This window comes from Psammomys obesus, unplaced genomic scaffold (assembly GCF_907164565.1).
Source record: "Psammomys obesus unplaced genomic scaffold, mPsaObe1.curated_primary_1811, whole genome shotgun sequence".
In the NCBI taxonomy this organism is placed as follows: Eukaryota; Metazoa; Chordata; class Mammalia; order Rodentia; family Muridae; genus Psammomys; species Psammomys obesus.
Genome location: NW_026596057.1, coordinates 14714552 through 14741640, shown reverse-complemented (window position 1 = coordinate 14741640; position 27089 = coordinate 14714552). Strand labels below are relative to the sequence as shown.

General features: G+C 44.0%; 1 protein-coding gene across 4 annotated transcripts; it reads right to left on the bottom strand.

The window, feature by feature from the left end:
• Positions 1 to 1386: 1386 nt before the first annotated feature.
• On the bottom strand, positions 1387 to 16434 carry LOC129689354 (major histocompatibility complex class I-related gene protein). 4 transcript variants are annotated; one of them, XM_055624520.1, is made up of 5 exons: positions 16297 to 16434; positions 8129 to 8389; positions 7184 to 7459; positions 3253 to 3528; positions 1387 to 1895 (listed from the first exon to the last, which is right to left on the bottom strand). In XM_055624520.1, the coding sequence occupies exons 1-5, from the start codon at positions 16352 to 16354 to the stop codon at positions 1729 to 1731; spliced, it is 1038 nt and encodes a 345-aa protein (XP_055480495.1). In that variant the 5' UTR covers positions 16355 to 16434; the 3' UTR covers positions 1387 to 1728. The 4 variants fall into 4 exon arrangements, with proteins under 4 accessions (XP_055480495.1, XP_055480496.1, XP_055480493.1 ...); XM_055624521.1 differs by having other exon boundaries at positions 3253 to 3441; XM_055624518.1 differs by lacking the exon at positions 1387 to 1895 and having other exon boundaries at positions 3359 to 3464.
• Between the last annotated feature and the right edge of the window lie 10655 nt (positions 16435 to 27089).

The window sequence follows — 27089 nt, the reverse complement described above, 5'->3', positions numbered from 1 at the left end:
TGCCATGGCGCTCGTGCAGAGGACAGAGGACAACTCTCGGGAGTCAGGTCTCTCACTGTGTGAGTCCTGGTGACTGACCTCACGTGGCCAAACTTGGCAGCGGGCATCTTCATGCACTGGGCCATCCCCAGCTAAATGCCATTATTTTCACGTTCAAATATTGCAAGTGAGTCGGGGTCTCCGCAGTTCCACTGGAGGTGATAGTATGGCTGGTAATTGCTGTTCTGGTTCTGCTGAGAGTTTTGTTGTTTTGGTTTGTCTTAAGTAGGGTTCCATTGTGTAGCTCAAGCTAGCCCCAAACTTACAATCCACCTGCCTCAGCTTCCTGAGTACTGGTTTTATAGGAGACCCATCACACTCAGATTGATAAATTATTGTTCTAATTTCTCACAGAAGCAGTAAAAGTGAAGGAAGCCATTGCCATAGATCTAGCCAGACATACTTCCAATATATTCCCAAGCTATCTGGCAGAGCCACTGTGAACAGGGAACTTCTGTTTCCTTTTTGGCTGTGATATGTGTGGAGTGACTAGTCCATTCAAAGGCTGTTGTAGAAACTTGCTGGCTGTTTTCATGGGTTGGTCGGACCCTACTTATAGATTCTCAGTCATGATAGCCATGATACTCAAAGTTCTTAGTCAATGGGGGAACCCTCACGTGATGTCGAGGGGGAGTATGGTAGAGATGTATGGGTTCCTGAGAGCAGAGATGGTGGCTCCTTAGAGGGAAAGCTGTACTCATTGTGTGGGTTGGTAGATTTTTTTATTTTTGTCCCGAAAGGAAAAGAAGTGTTTAGTTAGTTCTGTGTGTTTCCTCATGGCTCAAAAATTATTCAATAGTCAGCAAAATCTAGAAGCCGCCAGTGACAGTTTTAGCCTGCTTTTTCAAGATTCTCTTAGAACTTGACAAGTTTTAACTCCAAATTTACAAACTCCAGGAGATTAAAAAGCAGGTACTTTCTTTTTGTGATGCATGTATCAAATGGTTTAGGATTCATATTGTGCTCCGTTTATAATGGAAATCGACCCTCTAGCTGAGTTGATTTTCTAGCAAGTGGACTGGTGTGACTAGTACCTACTACTGCATTTGCACAGTATCCCTTGGATTGTGTTCAAGTCAACAACGCTCAAGAAAAAGCAAGCTCCAGCCTACCTGGCTTATGAGCCCTGATCCAGGTTTCATTGATATTTGTTGTCATCGGCTTGAGTAACCAGTAAACCAGAGATAGAAAATGTCCTTTCAAGACTGTGCCATCAGTTTTATGACATGGGATCTTCCCTGTCTTTTTCATTGCTGTTTCCCATGAGCCAGTATGGTGCTTAAAGATCAACAGACATTTTATACATGTTTAATAAATAGATTATTTATTAAATATTTACAACAGACATTTGTTGTAATATTATTTACAACAGATATTTAGTACATGTTTAGTTATCTATATCATCAAAAGTGTACTTCTTGCTTCCCCTTCCTATTTTCCTTATCTTGAGTCCTATTTTTGAAAGGTTATCTGCTTTTGAACAGTTCATGTTTTGAGAAACGAAATTTCGCAAGAAGAGGACTTTCATATGGGATAGAAGAATGTGAAAATGGGAAATTAATTTTTCCCAATTAATGGGTGTTTTCTCTATAGAGAGGGAAAGTTGTTCCAGGCCCTCCTGTGATTCCAACCTGAGGGTCAGCCTGCTTCTAAATGGAACTCAAGTGGCAGTCTCAGGAAACAGAAGTCTCAGGACTGCAGCAAGGAGACAGCAGCAGCAGCAGCCCCCTGGAGACCTTCACGCCTCTCACCCCATGCCCACCTTCTCCAGGTCAGAACACCAACTCCAGCCAGGACAGTGGTGAGGATTATGGTCCCAGAGGCTGTGAGTACCACTAGAAGGACGTTTGCTGATTCTGTAAGTAAAAGAGAAAACCCTCCAAGTTGCTTCTCCCGTCTGCATTGATGGTGTCGCTGTGGCCACTAGGAAACTCGGCCATCATCACTCCTCACTCATTGTCTGATGGCAAGTAGAACATAGGCTTATGATTTCTCCTATTTGTTTGCTTGTTTGTTTTTTTTCCTGATACACAGTTTCACCATGTAGCCCCAGCTCCCTGAAACTCACTTTGTAGATCTGGCTGGCCTCAAACTCAGAGATCAACCTGCCTCTTTCGACTACTCCCCCCCCCAAGGCTGTCTGTCTGTCTGTCTGTCTATCTATCTATCTATCTATCTATCTATCTATCTATCTATCTATCTATCCATCCATCCATCCATCTATCTACCTTGTTTTTTGAGACAGGGTTTCTCTGTGTAGCTCATTCTGTAGACTCTCAAACTTAGAGAGTCACCTGCTTCTGCCTTTAAGTGCTGGGATTAAAGGCGTGTGCCACCACTGCCTGGCTATTTTTAAAAATGTAATACAGCAACATGTAATTCATAAGAGTATAGAAGAGTATGGGAACCAAACTCTGTGAGAAACACTAATTAAAAAGAACCATTTTGGAGCTAGAGAGATAGCTCAGCCGTTAAGAGGATTTGCTGCTCTTACAGAGACCTGAGTTCAGTTTCTGGCACCTACTTGGGATAGTTCACAATCATCTGTAACTCCAGCTCCAAGGGATCTGATGCCCTCTTCTAAACTCCTTTGCCACCTGCATTCATAGGCACATACTCCCACACAGACACACATATATACACCCATGAATAAAAGTAATAAAATAAATCTTGAGACTGGAAAGATGGCTCAGTGGTTAAGAGCACAGGCTGCTCTTCCAGGGGTCCTAGATTTGATTCCCAGCACACACAGTAGCTAACAATCATCTGTCACTCTAGGTCCAGGGGACTCGGTGCTCCTCTTGTGGTCATTGTGGACACTGTCCACATATAGTTCACAGCCACACATGCAAGCAAAAAAACATACACATAAAATAAATAAAACTTGTAAAAATTAAAAATAAAAATTGAAGCCAGGCATAGTAGTGTATGCCTTTAATCCCATTACTCGGGGTGGGGTGGAGGAGTATGGGCAGAGGCAGGCAGACCTCTGTGAGATTGAGGCCAGCGTGGTATACAAAACAAGTTCCAGGATTGCCAGGGCTACACAGAGAAACCCTACCCCACAAACAAACAAAGCTGCTGCCATTGTATCGCACACCTAGTGAAGCCTCTAGTAACCCAGCCTTTCTCCCTCCCTCCAATGTAGGTCTCACAGCTTCCTACCTCTTTCCTCAGTTTCACTCTCCAGACAGCCATCACCCCCAAACTTACCCTGAGGGGCCTCAAGAACCATTTGGAGGCCACAGTGCTCCACATGACAAGAATAGATGTCTTTGCTCTGAGGATCCAGATCAACCGACACCCACATTTGATAGGTTCCATCCCCACTGGGAAGCACGCCTCCAGAATCCACTTCTTGGGCAATGTCTTCCCCATTTTTCATCCATGTCATGGAAATTTCTGGTGGGTAGAAGCCATGAGCTCTGCAGAAGAGAGTTGTGACCCCTGGAAATGTTTCCTTTCGACTTGTTCTTACCACTGGGGTCTCTAGAGAGAAGCAGCTATAGTTAAGAGGGAGAGACTTGAGTACTGAGCATACAGTGTTCAAACATATAGCCAGGCTTCCCAGTTATATTCCCAGCAAGAACTATCTAAAACCGAGAATGAACCAGAACCCAGATTTATGGACAACAAACTTGGATTTTGTGGACTTCCTATTATGGACTAGGCAAGGCAACACACGGAGCTGAGTCATGTTTGGTCCTCTAAGGGGAGGAAAGGCATACAGCAGCAAGGATTTGGAAAGTGTTTTGAAGTGGTTTGCCGTTCACCTTTGAAATACCCTTATGTGTCAAGCAAAAGTAAGTCACAGCATGGGTAAGTGTTGTTCTTGATAAGTAATTCACCAAGAGACTGAAGATTAGAATGCAATAGATCTCAATTCTGCATTTAGTGACAACCAAAACCCACAGCCATCTCAGGTCAACGGGGTCTCTGGAGTGCCTCATGCTATCAGATTGGTATTCTGATGGTTGTAACCAGATACAAACAGATGTCATACTTCATGTGCCCTCATAGAAGTTACAGAAATTAACACTATAGAAGGGCCCTAACACTGATGAGGGAAGGAGAGTGGGAGGAGACATCATCTCTATGCCCCCAGGGTAGTCTTGAACTTGCAGTCCTCCGACCTCTGAATGCCAATATTACAGGTATGTACCACTGTGCCCCAGCCTAGGGTTAGCCATTGGTGATCTTGCTTCCTCCTGACTTAATATGTTTCTTTTCCATATGAAACTGGTCATAAAGCCAAATTGAAATCAAGCATCCTATCCAGAGGATAGGATGTCCTCCTTGTCCGAGACACTTCCCTCCTCATCTCCACCTTTATTTGTTTGACAGTGTGGGTGCAGGGAAGAGCCTTCACCTCAGACATACCTTCCTTGTCTTTTACTTGAGGCATGGAATTTAGTTGTAGGAAAAGACTTTCCAACACTCAAAATAAAACATTGCCAAGAAGTTTGTTTGTTCGTTTGTTTTACTATGCCTGCAAGAAATGAATCTACCTCCCAAGACTTGGGTTTTGACCAAGAGGTTGACACCACTGTGACATTCAAGATAAGGAATGAGAACTATGTACACTTAAGTCAAACTTTCCACACAACCCAGGTTTTTCCTAGTTCATCCCAAGAACTTCCATACCAGGCAGAATCAACAGAATTAGCTAGTAAGGTCTAAATCTCAATTCTTAGGAGCCCTGCTTGAGTTTTCCTATCTACCTTTGCCCAATACTGTAATTCAGGGTGAGCAGCAGGCCAGGTGACTTGGGGCAAATGCTTTGAATCTAAACTGTCCCTCCCAGGCTCATGTGTTAAACCTGTGCTCTCTAGACATTGGTGTTATTTTGGGAGGTTCTGGAAACTCTAGGAGGTGGGGTCCAGCTAAAGGAAGTATGTTGCTGTGGGGAATCCCGGGGAGGCTAAATCTTGTCCCTGGACCCTCCCTCTCTCTGCTTCCTGTGCACTGTGATGTAAACTGTTTCACACACCCTTCCCACCGGGATGGACCCAAACCTCTGAAATTGTCAACAGTCTTTCCTCCTTTTTGGTCAGTTGTTTCAGGCATTTTGTCGTAGTGAGGAAAAAAAAAATCACCAACACAACCATATGGCAAGTGTACCCAAATCAGAAAGTAATCTCCTATTTTTCCCTTTTTTCCTATCTGCTGAGACTCAGCCTAAAACATCTTAGTGATTAAGGGTGGCCAAGATGCGCCACTGAATTTAAGCTAGATCCGAGGCTACCATACACACTTCAGTCAGGCGACGATAAGATTCAAGACGTAAATAGAGTCCTAAGGCTTAGCAAGCATTTTTTTCTATATTATCTTCACTATTTTCTGTGAAGTAGGCATGGCTACGTTCTTTTACTCGGTACCATGGCTTGTTGGCCTACATTCCAGAAGCTTCCTGACCTGAGAGGCTCCTTCCTCTGCCAAACATTACTCCAGCTCCTTATGAAGTGCTCATCTTAATCCGCTTCTCTAAGCACCTCTCATCCAGTCTCTGACCCTCTGTGATCTGTCTAGGCCTTTACATCATAGCTCTAGAACTTCTCTGCCCCTGGTTTCCAGCTGGACAGCCTCAGCCAGAGAGCGGTGAGCTGACGAAGTACCAGTCTTAACACCGCTGCAGTCCTGGAGGCGGCCACATTCCTCCATAGTCACACCTCTCACTGTGAAGATCCCCTTTCAGCACACCAACTCTCGCAGGGCTCTGCCTGCCATGTCTCCTCTTCCTGCCCTTCAGACCATGCTTCAGCAACGATGTGTCCATATTGTACTTCTTCAGACACTTCTCCACCTCTTACTGGGATCCTCGCTAGCCCTCTTGTAAAGGGGCCTGGGTTGAATCTCCTAGATTAAACCTTTGTGGCTGTGTGTGCCATTCGTTCTTGCCAGAACTCTGCCACCCGCTGTTAATCTCTGAAGCTTTTTCTGATGGTCTCAGTGATTAGCTAAAGAGGCCACATATGATACAGGCCAGTCACGGTTCTCTTGTGATTTAGGCACAAGTACTCAGAGACAGTAGCCTATCTTGTGGGATGGAGAAGCCATGAGGGTGTGAGGTTCATGCTCCTAGCTTCAGCTACCCCACCACCACCGTGCAGAACAGCATTCAAATATTGGTTTTAATTTCTTAGGTCCCTGTGCTGCTCTGACTCTTGCTTTCGAATAGGATCTGCTTGAGCCTGTTTGAAATAGGTTTGTTAACTGCAACCACTGAGCCTACAACAGTTATTCTGCTAGTACAGACAGGACAGCCAACATCAGCCTCTAATCGTCTGCCTCCAAAGCCTGTATTTTTGGACAGATGGCACATGCTTATTTTGTTTGTTTGTTTGTTTGTTTTGTTTTGTTTTTGAGACAGGGTCTCTCTGTTAGCCCTGGATGTCCTGAAACTCACTCTGTAGACCAGATTGACCTCAAACTCATAGAGATTCACTAGCTTCTACCTTCCAAGTGCTGGGAATTAAGGCCTGTGCCGATACCACCCAGCAGAGAAACACATGTTTATAAACATAGTCCTCTTCATCCTGGGCTTGCCACAGCTCTGGAAAGTCCCCCAGACTGGACATTGCTCTCATGGGAAAAGATCTATAGTGCTCAGGGATTTCCTGAAACATTTTGACTCATCGTCGATCAAACATGAAACTTCTGCATTCTGCTGAAGTTGACCAGTGGGATCATGCATTTATGGCAGAAGATAAACTCTGAACCCAGATGAATTGCATTGTTAATCCCCAGTAAGGAAAAACCCATCTTCCCAAGGCTCTTCTTCATAAAGCCAGCTTTTCACTCACACCGGGACTGTGTGAACCCTTGCTTCTTAAATAATCTGCAACAACTGATCCACTTCTGAAAGCTTTCTCCAGCCTCTCACTGACAGGAGACGGGAGAACTTTTCTTGATAAAGGTGCCCTTGGAGGCACTACATTCTGTCAAGACAAGTGGAACGCTAAGGCTTGTCAAGGTGCTGCTAAAAATATAACTAATGAGAGTTCTCTTGGGGGGTTACAGGTCAGAGCAGTCCAAGCAAGAGACAGATTTCAGCACAGGGTGACTATCACCTGCAGAAGAAGAAGTGAGACAGAAGCCAGTTTTTCTAGGGATGTAGGAACAAGGTGCTTCCTCTCCTCTTTACCTGTTCTTTCTAGGGTGTCTCTTCCATACTCCAAGAACCGCTTCAGCCAGGCGATGCATTCTTCCTCCAACCAGTTCTTTTGGTACTGCAACTCATGCAGATTGGCCTCCCATGCCCGCTTGGTGATATGAGCTACGTTATCGACAGCCACCCAAGACAGGGTGTCTTTACTGAAGCTGAGGAAATCTCGTCCGTCGTACGCATATTGAAGAAACCCTGTGGTGCTGCCGTCTTCCAGCAGCTCACAGCCAATCATTCTCTGGTAAGTGTGAAGCCCTGGAACACACACGATCTATGGGTGAACACAGAGACAGGTGCATTCTCGAGAGATGCAACTGCAGCGTGGCCGGAAGCACTCTTAGAAGGCACCGCCACATAGGCCTGTATATTTGGGTTCCAGAAGGTTCCTGTTTTATAGACCCACCTGCTAACAGACATCAGTGGGGTTACCTACTGCATGCCAAAGAATCACGATGATACCTGCCAAGGGGAAATGATCCCATCTTTGGAGTGATTCATTGATAAATTTCATATTTATGAAATATGAAATGCTATTCTGAGTGCAGCGTAGGAGCAAGAGATATGCAGAAATATCTCTGGGACAATTAAATATAGTAAGTTTCTACGCAGAAATAAGCAAATCAGAAAGCCTGGCCATCAGAAAAATGAGCCCCAAGATGGGCAAATTTAGAAGGAGAAAAGAGAAGAAAGACTGTTAGACACCAACGCAATAAGAATATGGGGATGAGGGATCAAGGGTTTTCACAGAAGAGTCTGGAAGAGACATAGGGGAGACGGTGGGAACAGAGCTCCATCATCATGATTTTCTAAGCACTGCCAAAGGCTACAGAGGATCTACTGGTGACACTGGCCATAGGCAGCCCAGGGCCTTTCCTCTGAGGACTAGCCAGTGAGGGCGCGCGCTCACGTCTGCTGCCGTCTCACCCGAGTGGTTGTAGTGCCTCTGCAGGTGCCTCAGCTCCACTGTGAATGTCTGCTGCCAGCCCCTCAGCAGCTGCGTGTACCTCTCCCAGTGATCAGGCACCAGGTTCTCCGCCATCCACGGAGCCCTCGGCTCCTTCTGTTGGGTGACGCTGTCGTAGGTAGTGATCGGGTGTGAGTCCACATAGCCAACAGAGATAAACTCGGGGACTCCAGGGACAGGATCCGAAACAGCCAAACGAAAATATCTCAGCGAGTGAGTCCCTGAGGAGGAGGCGAGGAAGGAAGGTGTGGAGAGTCCCACACAGATGACGGAACGTATTAACTGCAATCGACCGCATCCCCACAACAACATCCTCGCCCCGCTCTCAGTGGCATTCATCCCGCTGTTCCAGGACAGTTATGGAATCCTGGGAATTACGACCTGGGAAAGACTTCAGCCCCGTGGCCGAGAATAAAAGTTAATAGGTAACCTTACCTTGTAAGCAATGTACAGTGTGATTCTCTGGTCTTGGGAGAAGGGTCAAGGACTAGTCACTGGCCCCGGGGTCTGGGGATTATGCCTGAAGAAGCTCTCAGAACCTCTGAGGGAGACAACAACCCTAACAACCCAACCCCCTTGTTTTTCCAATAAAGCCTCTAGGTTGATAAGTAAGGACCCTCGTGTTACCCTCTTCCCTCTGCACACATGGCGGTGTGTGCCCCTCCTCCCAGATTAGACAGAGTCAGAACAGCTATTAAGACTCATCCTTCCCGGGGACAACATTTTCAGAAGCACAGTGATTTTCCTTGCTGTACCAAACTACTTTTCTGAGGTACTTACCATTTTCCTATTTTTTTCTTCCCTCTAAGTATCAGTACAAGGATTTTGATCATCACTAAGGGCTAAAAGTAAAATGAAAGGAAACAATTCCTCTCCTCTCCCATGAACTCTCGGGTTGTCCAAGAAGTTCAGGGCTTGGTGGAGATAAGAAAGATGGTTTCTAAGTAGCATGATAGGAGCTATCATGTCAAGTTGGGCTCTTGAGGAAGTCTTTGCAGAGAAGGTGGCATCTTGGAGATCTCAGGATGAAGAGGTGAGCAGGTCAAGGGGAGAGGGAGACAGAATATACATTCTGGCCAGGGACACCACAGCCTTCATTCTCCCTGGAGGCGTCAGATGCCCCTACAGGTACAAATTATGCCTGGCACTTAGCTGAGCTTCTAAAATGACAGTTCACTATATAGGGATAGCCGCTGACAGATGTGAAATCAGTAATTCAGAATAAGGAACATGAAGAAAAGTCCATGCGGCATTCTTCTTCAGAGCATGTCAGACCTTGGGAGAATTTGTGTCTTAGCAGAATGTGGTACCAAGATGTTCAAAGATTTAATATAACTGTTAAGGGGTCGAATTATTTGGGAAGACTAAAATTGTTCCACACAAACGGCAATTCCGTACCATTTGCCCTGATCCTTTTCTTGCTCCAATAATTATGAAATCAGTTCGGGTTCTCCCCTTTCTATGAGTCACCAGCATTACTCACTTGTTTAGCTGAAATCTATGATCTAGAATTTGGCCCTCGGTCTAGCTGGGCCAGTCAAACTGCTTCTCAAGGGGCCTCTTGTGCTTATTCGCTTCTGCTAGGCATCGCTGGAGGGCCCATCCAACCCAACAAGCAGGTCTGACACCAACGTGCCGGCTGTGGCACTCTGCTGAGTTTTGTCCCTTTAACTTGGTACAGCAGCAGTTAGGCCGTTTTTGACAAGCATCTAAGTAAGGTTCCTGAAATAGGAAACAATGGAACATGTATTTTCAAGCATTCACCCATGGAGAAGATCTGTATTTATTGAATAGCTACCACGGACAAGATATGTGGCAACATCAATAAGAGGAAAATGAATCGGGTACCAATTCTTCCCTCCAGAAATTTATAGTATAACTGGGGATCTTCATATAACATAACAAATACAAGTATCACAAGAGAGGCACTGATGGCGTGCAGGTAGGGCAGGAACCCTGCACTCGGAGAACTGATCCACTGAGAACTCCTCCAAGGAAATCAAGGCACAACAGTTGTACCTTCAGTGAGTCATGAAGGCCAGCAGGTACCTTCATGACTACTATTAGAATTGCTTTTACTTACTGAGCAAGTACCATGTGCTCAGGACCATACCAAACCCTTGAGGAACACTGGTTTCATTCATTCCTCATGATGATTAAACAAAGCAAACATGGCCTCATGTACCCCAGGTTGGCCTCAAACTCCGTGTTCAAGAATGACCTTGAACTTCTGATTCCCCTGCCTCATGTGTCACCAAATCTGGTTCTGGTGGCACTGGGGATTGAGCCTAGGACTTTGTACAAGCTAGATGAGTACTCTATCTATTGGGCTACCTCCCTAGCTCCCACAATAGCCCTTCAGGGTAGGTCCGATAATTCCCATTCTGCAGATGAAAAGTGCTCACAATTAACTAAATTAAATTAAGTGCAACCTTAGATGGCACGATGAAGGAACTGGGGAATCGAAATCTGAACTCTCATAAGGAAGTTTTTCTACCTCTGACTACCCAACTCGGCTTGAGAGAGGCACTGCTCCAATACAGGATGTTACAACTCCCAGAGCCTGGATTAAAGTGCTCTCTCCTGCCCCCTTGTGCCAAACATGTTTCAGTCTGATTTTTCCAGGCCCTAAGGCCCATGCTCCGGATCTTGCTCAGGAGGTAGTAGGTTCTGATTGGATAATCATGTCAACAATGACCGCTTTATAGTTGCCCTATTCAAGTAACTCAGTGCCTTAGTAAGGTAAAAGTGATTGTGACTTCTGATAACTGCTCTTTGGGATTCCTGGTATTGTGGGAATTTGAGGAGAGAAGTAAACGGTTGTATTTTTAGTTAAAGGAACCTTTGGACACTTCTCAAAAGTGTGCAGTGGTGTTGATGGTTTTGTAGGCAGCAGGAACCATTAGACATCCTCCTCACAACTGTCAAGTGACAGGATCTTACGGTGAGTCTAGAGGAGACACATGCGACACTCGGACTTCTCAGCCACTGTATTAATTACTTTTCTTGTCCCTATGGAAAAACATGTGATGAAAACATAAGGGAGGAGGGATTTATTTCGGCACATGGTACGAAGGGGTACAGTCCATAATGGAAGAAAAGGTGGCTGGAGTCAGTCTAATCTGGGCTTGCCAGAGCTTGTGGCATTGTTTGCTCACAGATCCACAGGTCAGAAAGCAGAGGGCTCGGGCAAGAAGTGTGCCGAACCGTAATTACCTTTGAGCCTTATGCTTAAGGCCCTACAACTGTCATCTAGGCTCCACGTCCATAAACTACACAACTTCTAAAGAGATGCCACCAAGCGAGCACCGAGAGTTTAAGTATACAAGCCTGGGGGTGAATTTCACATTCAGAGCACAGCATCCCACCCTGGCCCTGGAGGCCTATGGCCATCTCATCATGCAAGATGCATTTTATATCCGTAAAAGTCCCTAAGACCCTAAGAGTTCCAACACTGATCAGAAGTCCAAAATCTTGAACCTGCAGAGATGTGGGATTTTTCTTTAATTTGTACTAATATCATTATGCAGTGTAATTCTACAGTGTATTAATCCTAATATCATTATCACAGTTTTTCCCACAGTTGCTTTGACCACAACTGTACTCACATTCCTGCCCTTGCCAAACTACACCCTTCTCAAGGATTTCTTCTCTGCTTTCTGTTTTTTATCACTGTAATATGGCTTAAAAAGCAGGGACAGTAACCTCTATAGTCTGAAGTCTGTGCTGACTAGAAATTTTCTTCACCAAATCAGTTTAATTCAGCCTCATTTTGGCTTTCACGACACAGGAAGAATGCAGAATGTTTTTTTGTTTTTGTTTTTCTAGAATGTAACACATATGGCTTCTGGTCCAATTCCTGCTAAGTCCTTGTTGCCTTCTGAAATTTATATCGGCATCTGGTTGTCCACACTCCTGCCAGGATATCCCACGAAGCTCTAGTTATAGCCTTCTAAGGTTTTGCTAGCCCACAACGCCAAAACTCTTCATATTGCTCTTACACTTCTGAAGTCCTACAAACTACAAACAGTCAAGTTTATCATTGCAATGACCACACCCTTGGTACCAATTTTCTGTATGAGTTACTTTTCTCACTGCTGTGACACAATGCTTGATTGATTGACAGAAAGAGCTTAAGGCAGGAAGGATTTATTTTCCTAATGGTTTAAAGGGATATGATCCATTACGGTGGTGTAGGCATGGGAGCTGGGACTAGCTTAGTGGGGGTCAGAAGGAATACCTTGTAGCTCACTATCCTCATGTTACAGTCAGGAAGTATCGAGCTTGGAATAGAAGTAGGGTCAACCTATACCTCTCAACCTCCGCCCCTAGAGCCTTAAGTCTGCAAGCTAAGTCCTATGCCCAAAAGCTCTACAATATCACAACAGCGCCACCATCTGAAACCAAGTGTTCAAACACATAAATCTGTGAGGAACATTTACTGTTGAAACCATGACAGGTATTCATTCACGGCCTCCCTTTCAAAGGGTGCCAATATCTCATGTCATGTAAGTATTATTCTTTTCTGAATTTCCAGTGAACACGGTTCTAGGTGCTAGGGCCACAGTAACGAACAAATCGAATCGAAAGCCCAGACCTCTGAGATGATTTCTAGAAGGGATATTACCAATTGACAAGTGTATAGTACAAGCTTATGTGGCAATCTATTGTATAAAGAAAACTAAAGCAGAGAAAGGAGATGATGTGGAGAGGGCTAACCCATTAAAGGGACCAGAAAAGCCTTCTCTGACCAGATACCATTGGATAGGGTTGTGTCTAGAGTGAAAAAGGGGGCCATGGGTGGAGACCCTTCCAAATAATTAAGCTCAAATAACCCCCCCCAATTCTTGGGGGTAAATGCTTTGCATACTGGAGCAACATCAAGGAGACCACTGTGGTGCTCTGGAGAGTGAGTGAAAGAGGGATCTGAGGTGCTTTTTCCCCACTGCTTACACCCTGAGCACAATAATGACCACATGCCTCCTATTTCTCCAGAGAATCTCCATTTTATGAATCTTATTATTTTGTTGTTGTTGTTGTTTTGTTGAGGCAGGGTTTCTGTGTGTAGCTCTAGCTGTCCTGGAACTCACTCTGCAGACAGGGCTGCTCTTGAACTCACAGAGGTCTTCCTGTCCCTGTCTACCAAATGCTGGGGTTAAAAGTGTGTGTCCAGTGAATCTTATTCTTAAATGCTTCATTTAAATTGTGTTAAAATGTGATTTGACACACATATTCTTTTGTTTGTTTGGTTGGTTGGTTTTTCAAGACCGGGTTTCTCTGTGTAGCCTTGGCTGTCCTGGACTACTTTGTAGATCAGGCTGGCCTCGAACTCACCGAGATCTGTCTGCCTCTGCTTCTCCGAGTGCTGAGATTACAGGGGTGAGCAGCAACACATATATTCTTAAAAGATTTTTCTCTAATATAAACTTAGATGTCAGAAATAATGTCCCTAGTCATCTGTCTCAATTTGAGCTCCATAAAATAAAAGCATTTAGAGTTATGTGTTTGACCTTTAATCTAAACTTCCTCCCTCCAATTTTTAGCAGTCTTCTATGGTAAGAGGATTATGGTCAAGCAAGAATAGACAGCTGTTCTGCCAACTTAAAAGAAGAATCTGTTTATCAGATTTATATACATTTAGCGTCAACCATGAAGAAAAAGGAGTGAAATATTTGTCTTGGAGAAATTTTTCCTGCTTGAACCTGGGCAAGAGCTCCATGGAAACAGACTGAAATCTAGTAAGGCTTTTAGCAAATGCCCGTATTTTTTCATGTTAACTTTTTGAACTCAAGGTTATTTCTAAGCAGATAATCTACAAGTTTATCTTTTAACACCAGCACAACCTGCTTAACATGTTCAGTCCTTGTCTCGGAAGCATCATTCATAAAGTAGATTGATGTAGTGGGCTAACACCTTTGCTAAATCATGAATAACATCAAGAGACTAATTGATTGTATCAACATGAAACACCCTAACTGCATGTAGCTATGCGAGGGAAATCTCATGCACGTCCCCAGTTTGATTACAGCTCCACATAGTTCAGCTGCACACCAGCAGAAAAGAAGAGCAAGGAGAAGGGTAAAAAAAAAAAAAAAAAGCACAAAAACACTATTTTTACATCAATTCTGCAACCACAGTGGACCATAGTTTTAAATTGGAATTCATTATCATTGTCCAAGCTTGCTATAACTCATAGCCAGGTGATTTCCATGCCTCAGGAACATTACTTTGAAACATAAGATCTTTCAGGAGGCGTTTAAGTCCCTGTTGGGAACTAGGTAGGGTAATAGAAACAAGAGAAAAATGGAGCTGTCTCTCCCCACCTGTAAAAAGAGCAGCTCAGGGAAGATTTGGGGAAAAGAGAATTAGAGAACCATGAACAGGAGCCATGAGGACACACAGGAAGGAGCAGGAGCGATCATCTGTGGGCTATGCAGCTGAAGAGAGCAACACGCTGGAAGTAACATGTGAGTTATCTTAACATTTCCTAAAGTTATGTCCCAAACACACTGTTTCTCTTCCCCAGGTCCTCTATCCATCTATGGTGTAAAAGTGTCTATTTATGGGTAACATTGGGCACAAATACCAAGCAGACCTTACATTATTTTCCATAATATGAAATTCCTTGTCTGTCATTTGTCTTCAAAGCTCACTTAAGCGAGAGTCACGGGAGGAAACAGCCTTTACCAAACAGTTCCCATGAAGAGACCATAATAAAGCAACTATTTAAAAAATCACTTTCACCCCTAAGATTGGGAGGAAACAGACAACAAATGAGAGTTAACAAAGCCCAGTGGAAGCTAAAACTATAAAGAAGAGACATTTTCAGAAAAAAAAGAAAACAACCCTCCCCTATCAGTGGACTTGGGGAGGGGCATGTGTGAAGAAGGGGGTGGGAGTGTGGGATCGGGAGGGGAGGAGGGAGGGGCTTATGGGGGGATAAAAAGTGAATAAAGTTAATAAAAATAAAAAAAAAAGATAACAACCTATATTGCAGAAAACTTCTTTTTTGAGGGGTGGGGGGGTCAGGTTGGGTCTCATTATGCCACTCAACTGGCCTCAAACTCACCATTCCCCTCTCCCCCAAAGCTCTAGAGTAGCTTGGATTGTCAGTATGCCTCACCTCATTCAGCTGTTATATTCCTCCAATCATCTGACACATAGTAAGTTATCAATCAATACTTACTTGTAAAATGAAATACACAGATGATTTGAAAGCGCACCTTCCTGGCATGCATCAACCAGCAGCTTAGGTAATTTGGTCTGAGGTCTGGATTTCTCCTATGAACCTTTAGAAATGCCAGCACCAGCTAGAAAGCAGTTGGTTAGGGCAGAGAAGACTAGCACCTTCTGCTGCACGCAGACTCTCTTGTGTTGGTGGCAACACAAGGCTCCTGATTTCCTAGAGACACAATCTCCCTAAACTACAATGAACCACTAAGGTTTTTTGTATGTTTGTTTATTTCAATTTTTATTAATTTTTATGCACATTGGTATTTTGCTTGCACATGTGTCCATGTGAAGATGTTGGATCCCCTAAAACTGGAGTTACAGACAGTTGTGAGGCGCCATGTGGGTGCTAGGAATTGAACCCGTGTCCTCTGGAAGAACAGCCAGTGCTCTTAGCCGCTGAGCCGTCTCTCCACCCCAGAACTTTTTTAAGCAACGAATATTTTCTACGCCTGGTAAACAAGCTCAGCGCCATCGCTTTATCTTTCTTGGATCTTTTGTTGCAGGTAGTCCTTGTGGAGAGGAGGGAAAATATCTATTGACCTGAACAATGGACCCCCTGGACTGTTCAACATCCCTGAAACTCTCTCTGAAGTCCTATAAGATTCGCTGTTAGGGAAGAGGAGAAACAGAAGGAAGAAAGGGAAGTACGGAAGCAGCCATCAGAGGGGAAGTGAGTGCATTACCGAGGAAGTCCTTCTAGAAAGGCTGACATCTGCACACACACACACACATCTGGGCAGCAGGTCATTTGGTCCATCATCCCTTCAAGCCTTGGGTGGAATGGGCTCATAGATTTGTCCCTTACTTTTTTCACAGTTAGCACCACAAGTTTAGGAAGCAAAGGTGTTATGCTTCAGCTTTGGATTTAGGAGTAAAGAGTGCTTGGGATACTTACGGGCCTGGCTGTGATTCACCAAGAATACCACGAGGAGAGGTAACAAGAGCATCGTCATTGAAGTCCTCTTCCTTCCAGGTTCCTCCTACCTCAGACAGTGACAGGCCCCTGATGAATCTTTTGAGAATCTGTACTCTACCGGCTCTCCCAGGAAATTTGTTAGCCGAGCAATACTGAAAGCATTCTCCAATAAGAACGGGGAAGAAATCCAGCATCATCAGTTACTAGGTAGGACAGAGGCTCACAAAATGAAAGCAATAAAGATTAACCCCTTGTTTTCGACACTGCTTGCTTCTATCTGTTAGCTTCTCTTCACTCAGTCCCCAACTGTAGCACAATTACATGAAAAGTATAGGGAAACAAAGATTAATAATTCAGATTATTTATTGCCTTGCCGTTGATTCTTTCCTGGAGTTTAGATTATTAACCAAGGGATAAAGAAACTCACACCTGGGTTCTAGGATTTGGAACTTCCTAATCAGTCTGATTTTCCCATCTGTCTCAGATAGCATGCATAGTTTAAGACTGTCCTGTAATTTTATTTACGTCTGTCTTTTCTGTACTTTTCCGCCTAGAACAACAGGCCCCAAACATGTCTGTTGAACTGGGAAAAGAAAGGGCCTTGACGGAGATTCTCAAGGGCTGCCACTCATCTTTCAAGGAAAGGAATCTCCAAGACCAAGCTATGGTCATATTGTCATTAGAGGCCCATGACAAGTTAGGAAACAGCAGCTAAAGCTCGCTCAGGGAGCCAGGGAACACGTCTTGACAGGAAAGAGGAAGTGCAGTGGAAGGGAGAGGAGAAAGGAGGCAAGGCAACCAGGCAGGCAGGCTTTGGCTCGGCTTCAGAAACCTGGGTTTGATCCCAGCTCATTGACATGGGGCAGAATCTCAAAGTGCACCAAGGCTTGGCATCTTCCACCATCAGAGAAATCTGGCATGCATTCTGCAGGACTGATGAAAGACTTGGTGAGGGGGTAGAAGAATCAAATATCCCAGTTTCCTTCAACAGTGAGTTGGTTGATGACCCACCTTAAAGCTCAGAACCCATGAATACAACACCACTTTGTATGGCCAAAATGGTGTTGCTGGGGAAGAGATGATCCTGGACTATCTGGGAGACACAGTATAATCAAGAGAGCGGGAGGTCAGAATCTGAGAAGGAGCTGTGACAGCAGAAGCATTGCTGAAGGGGGCGTGAGCCAAGGAATGCAGGTGGCCCTGAACCTGGAAGGTATGGATCCTACCCCAGAACATCTAGAAAGAATGCATGTATCAACACTTGTGCCCCCCCCCCAAAAAAAAAAGACCTGTCTTCAGAACTTTGGCCTCCTGAATTATAAGAGAGAAAATTTATACTGTTTTCAGCCACCCAATTCTTGCTTTCTAAGAAAAGGGGAAACTTTTAGGCATGGCTTCCTTTCCTCACAAAAGGCCAAATGAAATTATTTGATGATCAACCCTCAGATGCTGTATCTCTTTCTTCCCTTTCTTCCTCCTTTTTTCCCTTTGACTATTCATCTAGCAAATATAGGTACCCATGTGCTCCTCCCAGAGACCTCCAGTTATTGCTCAGTGATGCTCAAGTTTCATGCCAGTGTATCTGTTCCTTTGACTTTTTTTTCTGTTAATAACTTGTCCCCAAATGCATAGTGTACTTTTTAAAAGGAAGTATGAAAAGAGTGTGTAGCTTAAAATCATTTCATTCTACTTGCAAATTAGTGAAGGGTAGGAAGGATCACTCAGCAGGTATAAAATGGTATAAAATATACCATTCCTGGTATATTTTAGTATATGTTTCTTTGGTGGGTTTTTTTTTTTTTTTTTGTGGATATGCATGTAGGTATATGTATGTGAGGTTTTTCCTTTTAAGACAGGGTTCCATGTTTGAATACAATTTTGTAAATTATTTCTCAAATTTCTTAATTTCTTAAGACTGATATACATATTATTTAATGACATGACTTTACAAGTCCTTATATTTTTTCTTTTTATTACTTATTAATTTATTATTTTATTTTATTGTTTGTTTTTGAGTCAAGGTTTCTCTGTGTAGTCCTGGCTGTTCTGGAGCTCACTCCATAGACCAGCCTGGCTTTGAACTCACAGAGATCCACTTGCTCCGCCTCCCAAGTGCTGGGATTAAAGGTGTGTACCACCATAGCCTGGCCCTTTTTTTCATTTTTGAGATTATAACTGGTTACATCATTTCTCTCTTTCCTTTCTTCCTTTAAACTCTCCCACATATACCCCTCCCTGCTCTTTCAAAATTCATTGCTTTTTAAAAAATAATTGTTATCACATGCATGTATGTATATGTGTATACATATATATTCATAAATATAATCTGTTCAGTCTATACGATGTTACCTGTAGTTAAGTTTTCAGGGCTGACTGTTTGGCAGTGGACAGCCAATTTGTATGGTCTTCCTTGGGGAAGGCCACCTCTCTGCTTCCCAGTTGCCTATAGTTCTTTGTGTAAGGTTGAGACTTCATGGCCTTTTCTCCATCCAGTTTGGCATGTACACTGGTGTTTAGTTCACATTTGGGTAGTGCAGCGGTTTGAACGATAATGGCTCCATCCATCAGCACATACACTTGCATGCTTAGTCTCTAGTTAGTGAACTGTTTGAGAAGGATTAGAAGGATTAGAAGGTGTGGCCTTGTTGGAGGAAGTGTGCCACTGGGGGTGGGCCTTGAGGTTTTAAAAGCCCATGCCAGGCTCAGTATCACTCTCTTTTCCTGCTGCCTGTGGATCAGGATGTAAAGTTCTCAGCTACTTATCTAGTGCCATGCCTGTCTTTTTCCTGCCATGATGGTAATGGACTAATTTTCTGAAACTGTAAGCAAGCCCCTAATTAAGTATTCCCTTTTATAAGAGTTGCCTTGGTCATAGTGTCTCTTCATAGCAACAGAAAGTAAGCAAGACAGAAGATGGACCAGAAGTGGAGTATTGCTGTGACAGGCCCCACCATGGTGTTATTTGGAAGAATACAGAAGACTTTGGGACTTTAGATTAGAAGAGTGGTTGGATCCTTTAAGAGTTGCTTAGTGGAACATCCTAGCAGGAACATGGAAGACAGTTATGCTCAGAGACATATGGATTGTGAGAGACCAGCTCAAGAGGTTTCAGAGGGTAGGAATATTATTGGCTGGCCTAAAGACCATAAAGACTATGGCTGCTTTTTGCTCTTGTCCTAAAAACCTGCCCAGGGAAAATTTGAAGAGTTTGGGATTAACAGCTTTGGCAGAGATTTCAAGACAGCCTAGTGTTCAGTGTGTCATGTGGTTGGTTATTAGTGATCACTCTTGTACAGATCTACAATGAAAAAGAGCCATTGGGGCAAAAAGAAATACAAAATGTACAGTTTAAGGAAAAAGAGAACACAAGGAATAGTGAGGCACTGTCTCAAAAAGACAAAAACAAAACAAAACAGTCCAGGCATGGTGGCTCAGGAGGCAAGAGGCAGGCAGATCTCTGTGAGTTTGAGGGTCTACTTAGTGAGTTCCAGGACAGCCAAGTCTGTATAGTGAGACCGTATCCTAAAAACAAACAAACAAACAAACAACAACAAACCCTAAAAGTGAGGGAGCCAAGTCATGTGCTTGAGCAGATAAAATGTTTAAAAGTCTAATGCTAAATGGGATAAAGGAAGTGCTGACCTCAGGACAAGACCCCACCCAGCTAAGCTTCCAATTTATGAAAAGGAGTTAAAGGAAAGCTTAAGCAGCAAAGGAAATCAACAACAACAGAAAGCTTATGTAAATGAACCAGGGAGAGGCCCAGGTTCCAGCCCCAGCAAGCAGAAGAACTTGGCAGCTTCAACCACAAGATTCTGGTTTTACCAAGAAGGATATAGGAAAGGGATTATAGAATCCTTCCCATGGTTAAGGAAAGCAGCTGAGGCCACCAGGAGTTTGGCAAGTCAGTCTCCCCACAAAGGCCTGGAGAGGCCAGTGAATGAAGCTGTGAAGGTAAAGCTTAGATTGTGTTGGAGACCCCAAGATGGAGTTGCCAGAGCTGTGTTTATTGGGGGGTGGGGTGGGGAAGATGACAGCTGCAGAATGGTTGTTGAACTAGCCAGAGAAAGAGAGAGAGAGAGAGAGAGAGAGATTGCAGTAAAGAAAAATGTTGGAAAGAGTTGGAGTCTTGAAGAGCACTTTGACATCAGACATGGAAATGCAGAATCTGGAGTGTGCCCTGCTGGATTTTGGTCTTGCTTTGGCCTAATATTTCCTTACTATGTTCCATTTCTTCTCTTTTGGAATGGTAAGGTATATTTTGTGCCATTGTATGTTGGAAGTATGTGGTCTGCTTTTTAATTTTGATTTTACAAGGGGTTGCAATTAAGAGATCACAGAAGAGACTTTGGGCTTTTAAACAGTGTTGAGACTGTAAAAGAGTATGGTGACTTTTGAAATTGGAATAAGTATATTTTCCATTTATGATATGGCTATAAGCTTATGGGGGCCAGTGAGTGAAATGTGGTAGTTTGGATGATAATGGCTCCATAGGCTTATATATTTGCTTGCTTAGTCCCCCAGATGGTAAACTGAGAAGAATTAGAAGGATTAAGAGGAGTGGCCTTGTTGGAGGAAGTGTGTCATTGGAGGTGGGCTTTGAGGTTGCAGATGCTCAAGTTTTTGGGTTTCAGACCCCGGACAAGCACCTGAGGTGCATATTTAACACACTAAATTGGACCTGGCCTCCAGGTTCTCCCAGCATCCCTCAGTCCCTACCTGTTAGAGGACATGGCTGGCAAACAACCCTCTACCCTGAATTTTCCAGCCCAGGAGTGGGGCCTCCCTATATAATCCAGCTATTTTGGTTCCATCCTTCTCTCTGTACTTCCTCTCTCTCTCCCTTCACAAATGTTCTTTCTCTCCTTCTCTTCTGCTTCCTCTCTGTCTCCCTCCCCACGGTGGCTTCCTTGGCCACGGTCCTTGGGACCAATGATGAACCCGGCCAAGAGCTGGGTTTATGCTTTAATCTGACTTGAACTGGCTCATTTCAGTGTAGAAAAAGTATTACAAGCCAGGCCCAGTGTCACTCTCTCTTCCTGCTGCCTGCTGATCCGGATGTAGGACTCTCAGCTCCTCCAGCACCATGTCTGCCTGCACGCTGCCATGCTTCCTGCCATGCTGACAACCCTCTGAACTGTAAGCCAGCCCCAATTAAATGTTTTTCTTAATCAAGGTTCCCATTGTCACAGTTTCTCTTAACTAAGACACCGCCTTCCCACCTTCTTCTGTATTTGCCTCTCTCCCTCCCTAAGGAACTTCCCTTTCATGTTCTAATTCTCTTTTGCAAGTTCTTTTACAAATTCATATTTCCCAGGATTGATATACATTTAGTGGTATAACTTTACTGTCCTTAAGATTCAATCAGGATCAAGATTTGTTTTCTTTACACAACTTTAAAGATTGCATTTATTATTATTGTGTTTGTGAGCACGTGATTGCGGGTGTCCATGCCATGTACACATGCAGAGGTCAGAGACAACCTTGTGGGTCGGTTTTCTTTCCATCTTAACATGGGTTCTATGAACCAAACTGGTTCCTAACTTGCTGTATTGTAAAAAGTATTTAAAACTTCTATTTTCAGGAGTTTTTGTACAATGCGACCTCATGACTTCTTTTAATAAAAAAAAGTCCTAAGATATTTTTAAACATTTTAATGGCCATCAACTGACATTCCACGAATTACTTTTTAATGTTTAATAAATAGACTGACTTAACATTGGCCCTTTTTTATTTTAAGCTCTCTTTTAGAAGGCAAGAGCAGACATGTTGATGACCACCAAAGAGTGGAAGGAAAACACAACCAGTGTGTGCATATGTGTGCACATTCCTGTTGTTGGGTGGAAATGTGAAAAATGGCATCGAGATCAATGGTATTTAATGTGAGTGAATATTTCCTGGAATGACCCAAAGAATGCACATCGGCTGGAATAGGGGCTGGAGGGACGGGCTAGAGAGATGGATCAGAGGTTAAGAATGCTTTCTGCTCTTCCGGAGGACTTGTATTCAGTTCCCAGCACCCACATGGCAACTCACAACCTTCTGTAACTCCAGTTCTAGGGGATCTGACTCCCTTGTCTGACCTCCAAGGGCCCTTGCATGCACGTGGTGCATACTAACTCATGCAGGAAAATACACACACACACACACACAGAGAGAGAGAGAAAACAAACAAGCAAACAAAAACCAAATACATATTTTTTTAATTTTGAAGTAATGATAAAAAGTATAATATCTTCTACTCATAGTATCCTTTTCTTCTTTAACTTCTTTCACAAAAGACTTAGCACGAACTCAACAAACCAAACAACCCAGTTAAAAACAGATTGAGAGCTTGAACAGGCCAACAGAAGGCCTGTTCAAAACAGGCCAAACACATGAAAATATTCTCAAAGCCCTTAATCATTAGGGAAATGAAAATCTATGGAACTCTAAGCTCTTCTCCGGCACCATGTCTGCCTGCACGCCGCCACCATGCTTCTCGCCATGATGATGATAACAGGCTAAACCTTTGAACTGTAAGCTGGCCCCAACTATAAGATACCACGTCACGCCCATTAGGCTGGCAACTATTTAAACAGACTTAGCAAATGACAAGAATTGGCCTGGAGCCCTTGTGAACTACTAGCGGGAGTGTGAAATGGTAGAGCCACTATGAAAATAATCCCTCTGAAAGTTAAAAAAAAAAAAAATGGAATTACCATAAAATCTAGCAATTAAACTTCTGGTTACTGTATTTATTCAGAGCAGCTAAATTCAGGATCCTAAGGAAATACTTACACATTTGTGCTCAAAGCGTCATTACTCACAAACACCAAAAGGTGAAAGCAATCCAACTGTGTCATGGTGGGTGCATGAACAAACCAAAGGTGTCAAGTAGCAGCAGGGCACTAGCCAGCTTTGAAAGTGAAATTCTGCAATGCCCTACGACACGAGTGAACCTTGAAGACGCCACGCCTGGAGAAACAAAATCACAGAAAGACAGATCCTGTCAGAGCCCCGTCATCTGAGGTATCTAGAGCGGTCAAATTTAGAGACCCAGGGAAGAGGATGGTTGATGTCAGAGATGGGGAAGAAGGTGGGGGGTGGGCAATGGGGAATTATTTCATGGGTCCGACATGAAAATATTTCCGGAAATGGGTTGTACCATTCTCCCCTTAAGAAGGCCTGAGAGCTGCTATGGAGTTGCCTTTAGTTGGTAAAGCATGAGGACCATCAGGTTTGAACCCTAGAACACGTGAAAATAATGGATGCGATGGCAGATCCCAGAGCTGAGGAGGCAGAAGCGGGCAGATATCCCTGGAGCCTGAAGGCCAGATAGCCTAATCTAACTGGCAAGGTCCAGACTGATGAGAGACCCTGTTTCAGAAAACAAGGTGGACGATACCTGAGGACGACACCAGGCTGTCTATTGGCCTTTATATGCACTTGCACGCACACACCCACATGGATCATCAAACACACAAAAACATGCACACACGTGTTCAAGATGATCGGTTTTACAAGTATTTTGCCAATGTTAAAAAATATTAAAAATGAGGTTGAATGGTATTTCATACTCTGTAAAAGGTGTTCATGTAAATAAGCCCACTAGGTCTTTTACGAAGGAGCAGACTCCATGTTATGACTTTCCTTTTAGAGTAGAAGAGGTTCCTTGTAGGGGTAGGGGTTTTTTCCTAACTGACTCAACAGGAATGGGGATATTTTAAAGACACATTTGTGCCCCTCCCTTTGGCTTTCAGACTAAGGAAACAATGGTTCCCAAGAAATAGGAACTTCCCCTGGAATCTCATGCTGGGAGAAGGAGGCCGAAGTCTGGTGCCAGCCAGAGGAGAAATCGTTTTGTTTTGGTTTTGGTTTTTTTCACGACAGGGTTTCTCTGTGTTGCCCTGGACGTCTTAGAACAACTCTCTGTAGACCAGGCTGGCCTCAAACTCAGAGACCCGCCTGCCTCTGCCTCCTGAGTGCTGGGATTAAAGGTATACACAGCTCCTACCTCCACCCTGCTGGGATTTTTGTTTGGTTTTCAGAGGAGAAATTTTATTTCCAGAAAAGAGATTTCACATGGTCTGTCAATTTATCAGACCATCTTGTAGGAAAGGCTGGAGCTGAGACAATGACGGGTCAGTGACGGGCTCGCCTACACTTTGAAGAGGATGGCTTAGCTACGCACACCTCGGGCCCTGTGTTTACACTTGGATGCAGCCACCGTGGTTATGAGCTCCACAGTATGATCTCCTTTGGTCCTCATCCCCACCAGCTCTCGGTGCTGACACCTGTGCCCTGCTTTTTGCATTGTCGTATCTTTATTTCTACACACCCTGTCTTGCAGGACCCACCATTCATTCTCCTCATTTTGGAGACCTGCACAGGCACTAGAGTTCCCCCAGGAAGCTTTCTCAATAACGTCATAGAAAATGGCGTTGTCATGTTCTCCAACTCTGCAACCTGAACAGAATTTTTAGTGCCGTGGCTGGATGAACTCTGACTAGTACATGCACCCCTGTACCCCACTCCCTATCAAAATGCAGAGTATGTCCAGCAATCCAGAAAGCTTGTTACCCTACCCCTACAGCAACTACCCTGTAGATTATTTTACTGTATGAGAAATCTTCATTCTTCTGGAGAGGGTGGGGGCCGGAGTGGGAATGTGGGAGGAGGTGACTATTGGCTGAGCTTGGTTCCCAAGCTATTGTTTCTCACCTAAGACCTGGGACCTGCTCTATGGGGGTGAGGGTGAGGGGCACAAACCCACAGAGAACAAAGAAATCACTTCCTCTGTTTCTCACATTTAGCGAAAACTTCCTTTTCCTTCGGTAGTGGAGGCCAAGTTCTAATTTGAGAGAGGGTGAAGGAGGGTGACATATTAAAGAAAAGGGCACCCTATACCCACATGCTCTCTGACTCCTCCACTATTTCCATTATTGGATTTTTTTCCCCCAGATCCTAATTATTAAGCTTCCTTAAGCACATGTCCTCTGTTCTTACTTGTTAAACTCTTAGGTCTCTGTGGCTCAATTATTAAATCCATGAGCTGGAAAATAAGGGTCTGTGCTAGCCCTAGAGATGGTGATGACGTTTACATAGCACCCAGACACTCCAGGAGTTTACAGATTAGTGGAAAGACCAAAATACTGGAAGATAATTTATACATACCTTAAATTGAGTCATCTTCTGGAGTCTCTTTAAGAAAAAAAAAAAATCAAGTTTTTATTACAGTGAGAAGGCCTCATAAAATAAGCCAGACAGACTCCATGATGAGCTTCACTTTCTTACTAAGACAAAACAGACCTGAGTTTTCTGTTTCTCAGAAAAAAGAAACCAATCACAATCAGCCAACCTTGGCTTGGGGAGAGAAGGTTGCTTAACTACCTGAGAAGCCCCTGAGCCCTGATCAGTGTCTCAGAGCCTCCACAGGCACTGGCCAATCCCAATCGAGGTCATGTAGCCCCTACAGCCACCTACGAGTTTGGGTCTGTTTGAACCAGTTTAGAGAGCTCCCTAGCCCCTCCCTAGCCAATCCTGGAAGCACTTGAACCCTGGCTTCCGACCTGTGCCAATCAACATAAAGATGACCTAATGGTTCCTGAAATTCCCTTAGTTGGCTTTAAATAGAGGCAGTGTGCTCATCTGGGGGTAGCCATTCAGCCTGGATGGTGGCCCCAGCATGCTGGTCTTCTGCAGAATAAACATCCTTTATTGCTTGCATGCTCCTCAAGTCTGGGGTCATTCTTTCATCTTCCGGACCCTAACAACAATATATGAGGCCAAATTTGTTTCACTGTGGCATTTTCACATATGCATATAATAAACTTTGATCATATTCTTCTCCTTCCTATTAGCCTCCTGTGTTCTCTGCTTTCACTATCTGTCTTATTTCCCCAAAGAGTAGGAGTTTCTTGAGGATGCAACTACCTACCATGCACCGACAGCTCCAAGTGCAGAAAGCTTTCTACCTGACCTTTTTACCAACTGTTCCTCATTAGGGACGGACCATGTGTGCCTCTGTGGTATCCATAGCTCTTCTCAGATGCATCCCTCCTCTATGTCTTCCTTTCCACAAGAGTGGCCCTTGATATTCTCCTCCATGCTCTGGACAGTGACCTTTGAGCCACTGCAACATCTGTCTCAATGCCAGTGTCTTACTTACTTTTCTATTGCTGTGAAGAGACACCACGACCAAGGCAATTTATGAAAGAAAGTATTTAATTGGGGGCGCACAGTTCCAGAGGCTTGTAGAGTCTATAATCATGGTGGGGAGCACCGCAGCAGGCATGTAAGAAAGGTGCTGGGGCAGTATCTGAGGGCTTTTGTGTTGAGACAACAACCATGATGGAGGGAGAGACAGAGAGCTGGGAATGGCACAGGCTTTTGAAACTTCAAAGTCCACACCCCTCCTCCAACAAGGCCACACCTCTTAATCCTTCCCAAACAGTTTTATCAACTGGAGAACTGACACTCAGACATATGAGTGTCCAGGTGGCCATTCTTATTCAAGCCACCACAGCCAGTCTGGCCTAGCTATTTCTCTCAGTTCCTAGGCTTATAGGACAGAACACACAGCGCTCAACACTCGAAGTTACCTACCCCTGCCAACCTTCAACCTTAGCTCCTGCTGAGGCAGGATAGAAAGACAGGGAAAATGAAATGGCCATTCAAAGAACACTGTCCTTGCTCTGGGCTCTAGTTTGCCTTTCCTACTGATAGAATCAATGAACTGCAATACAAACCAAAAAGCCAAATTGCCTATGGAGATAATGTGTGTTTTCTTA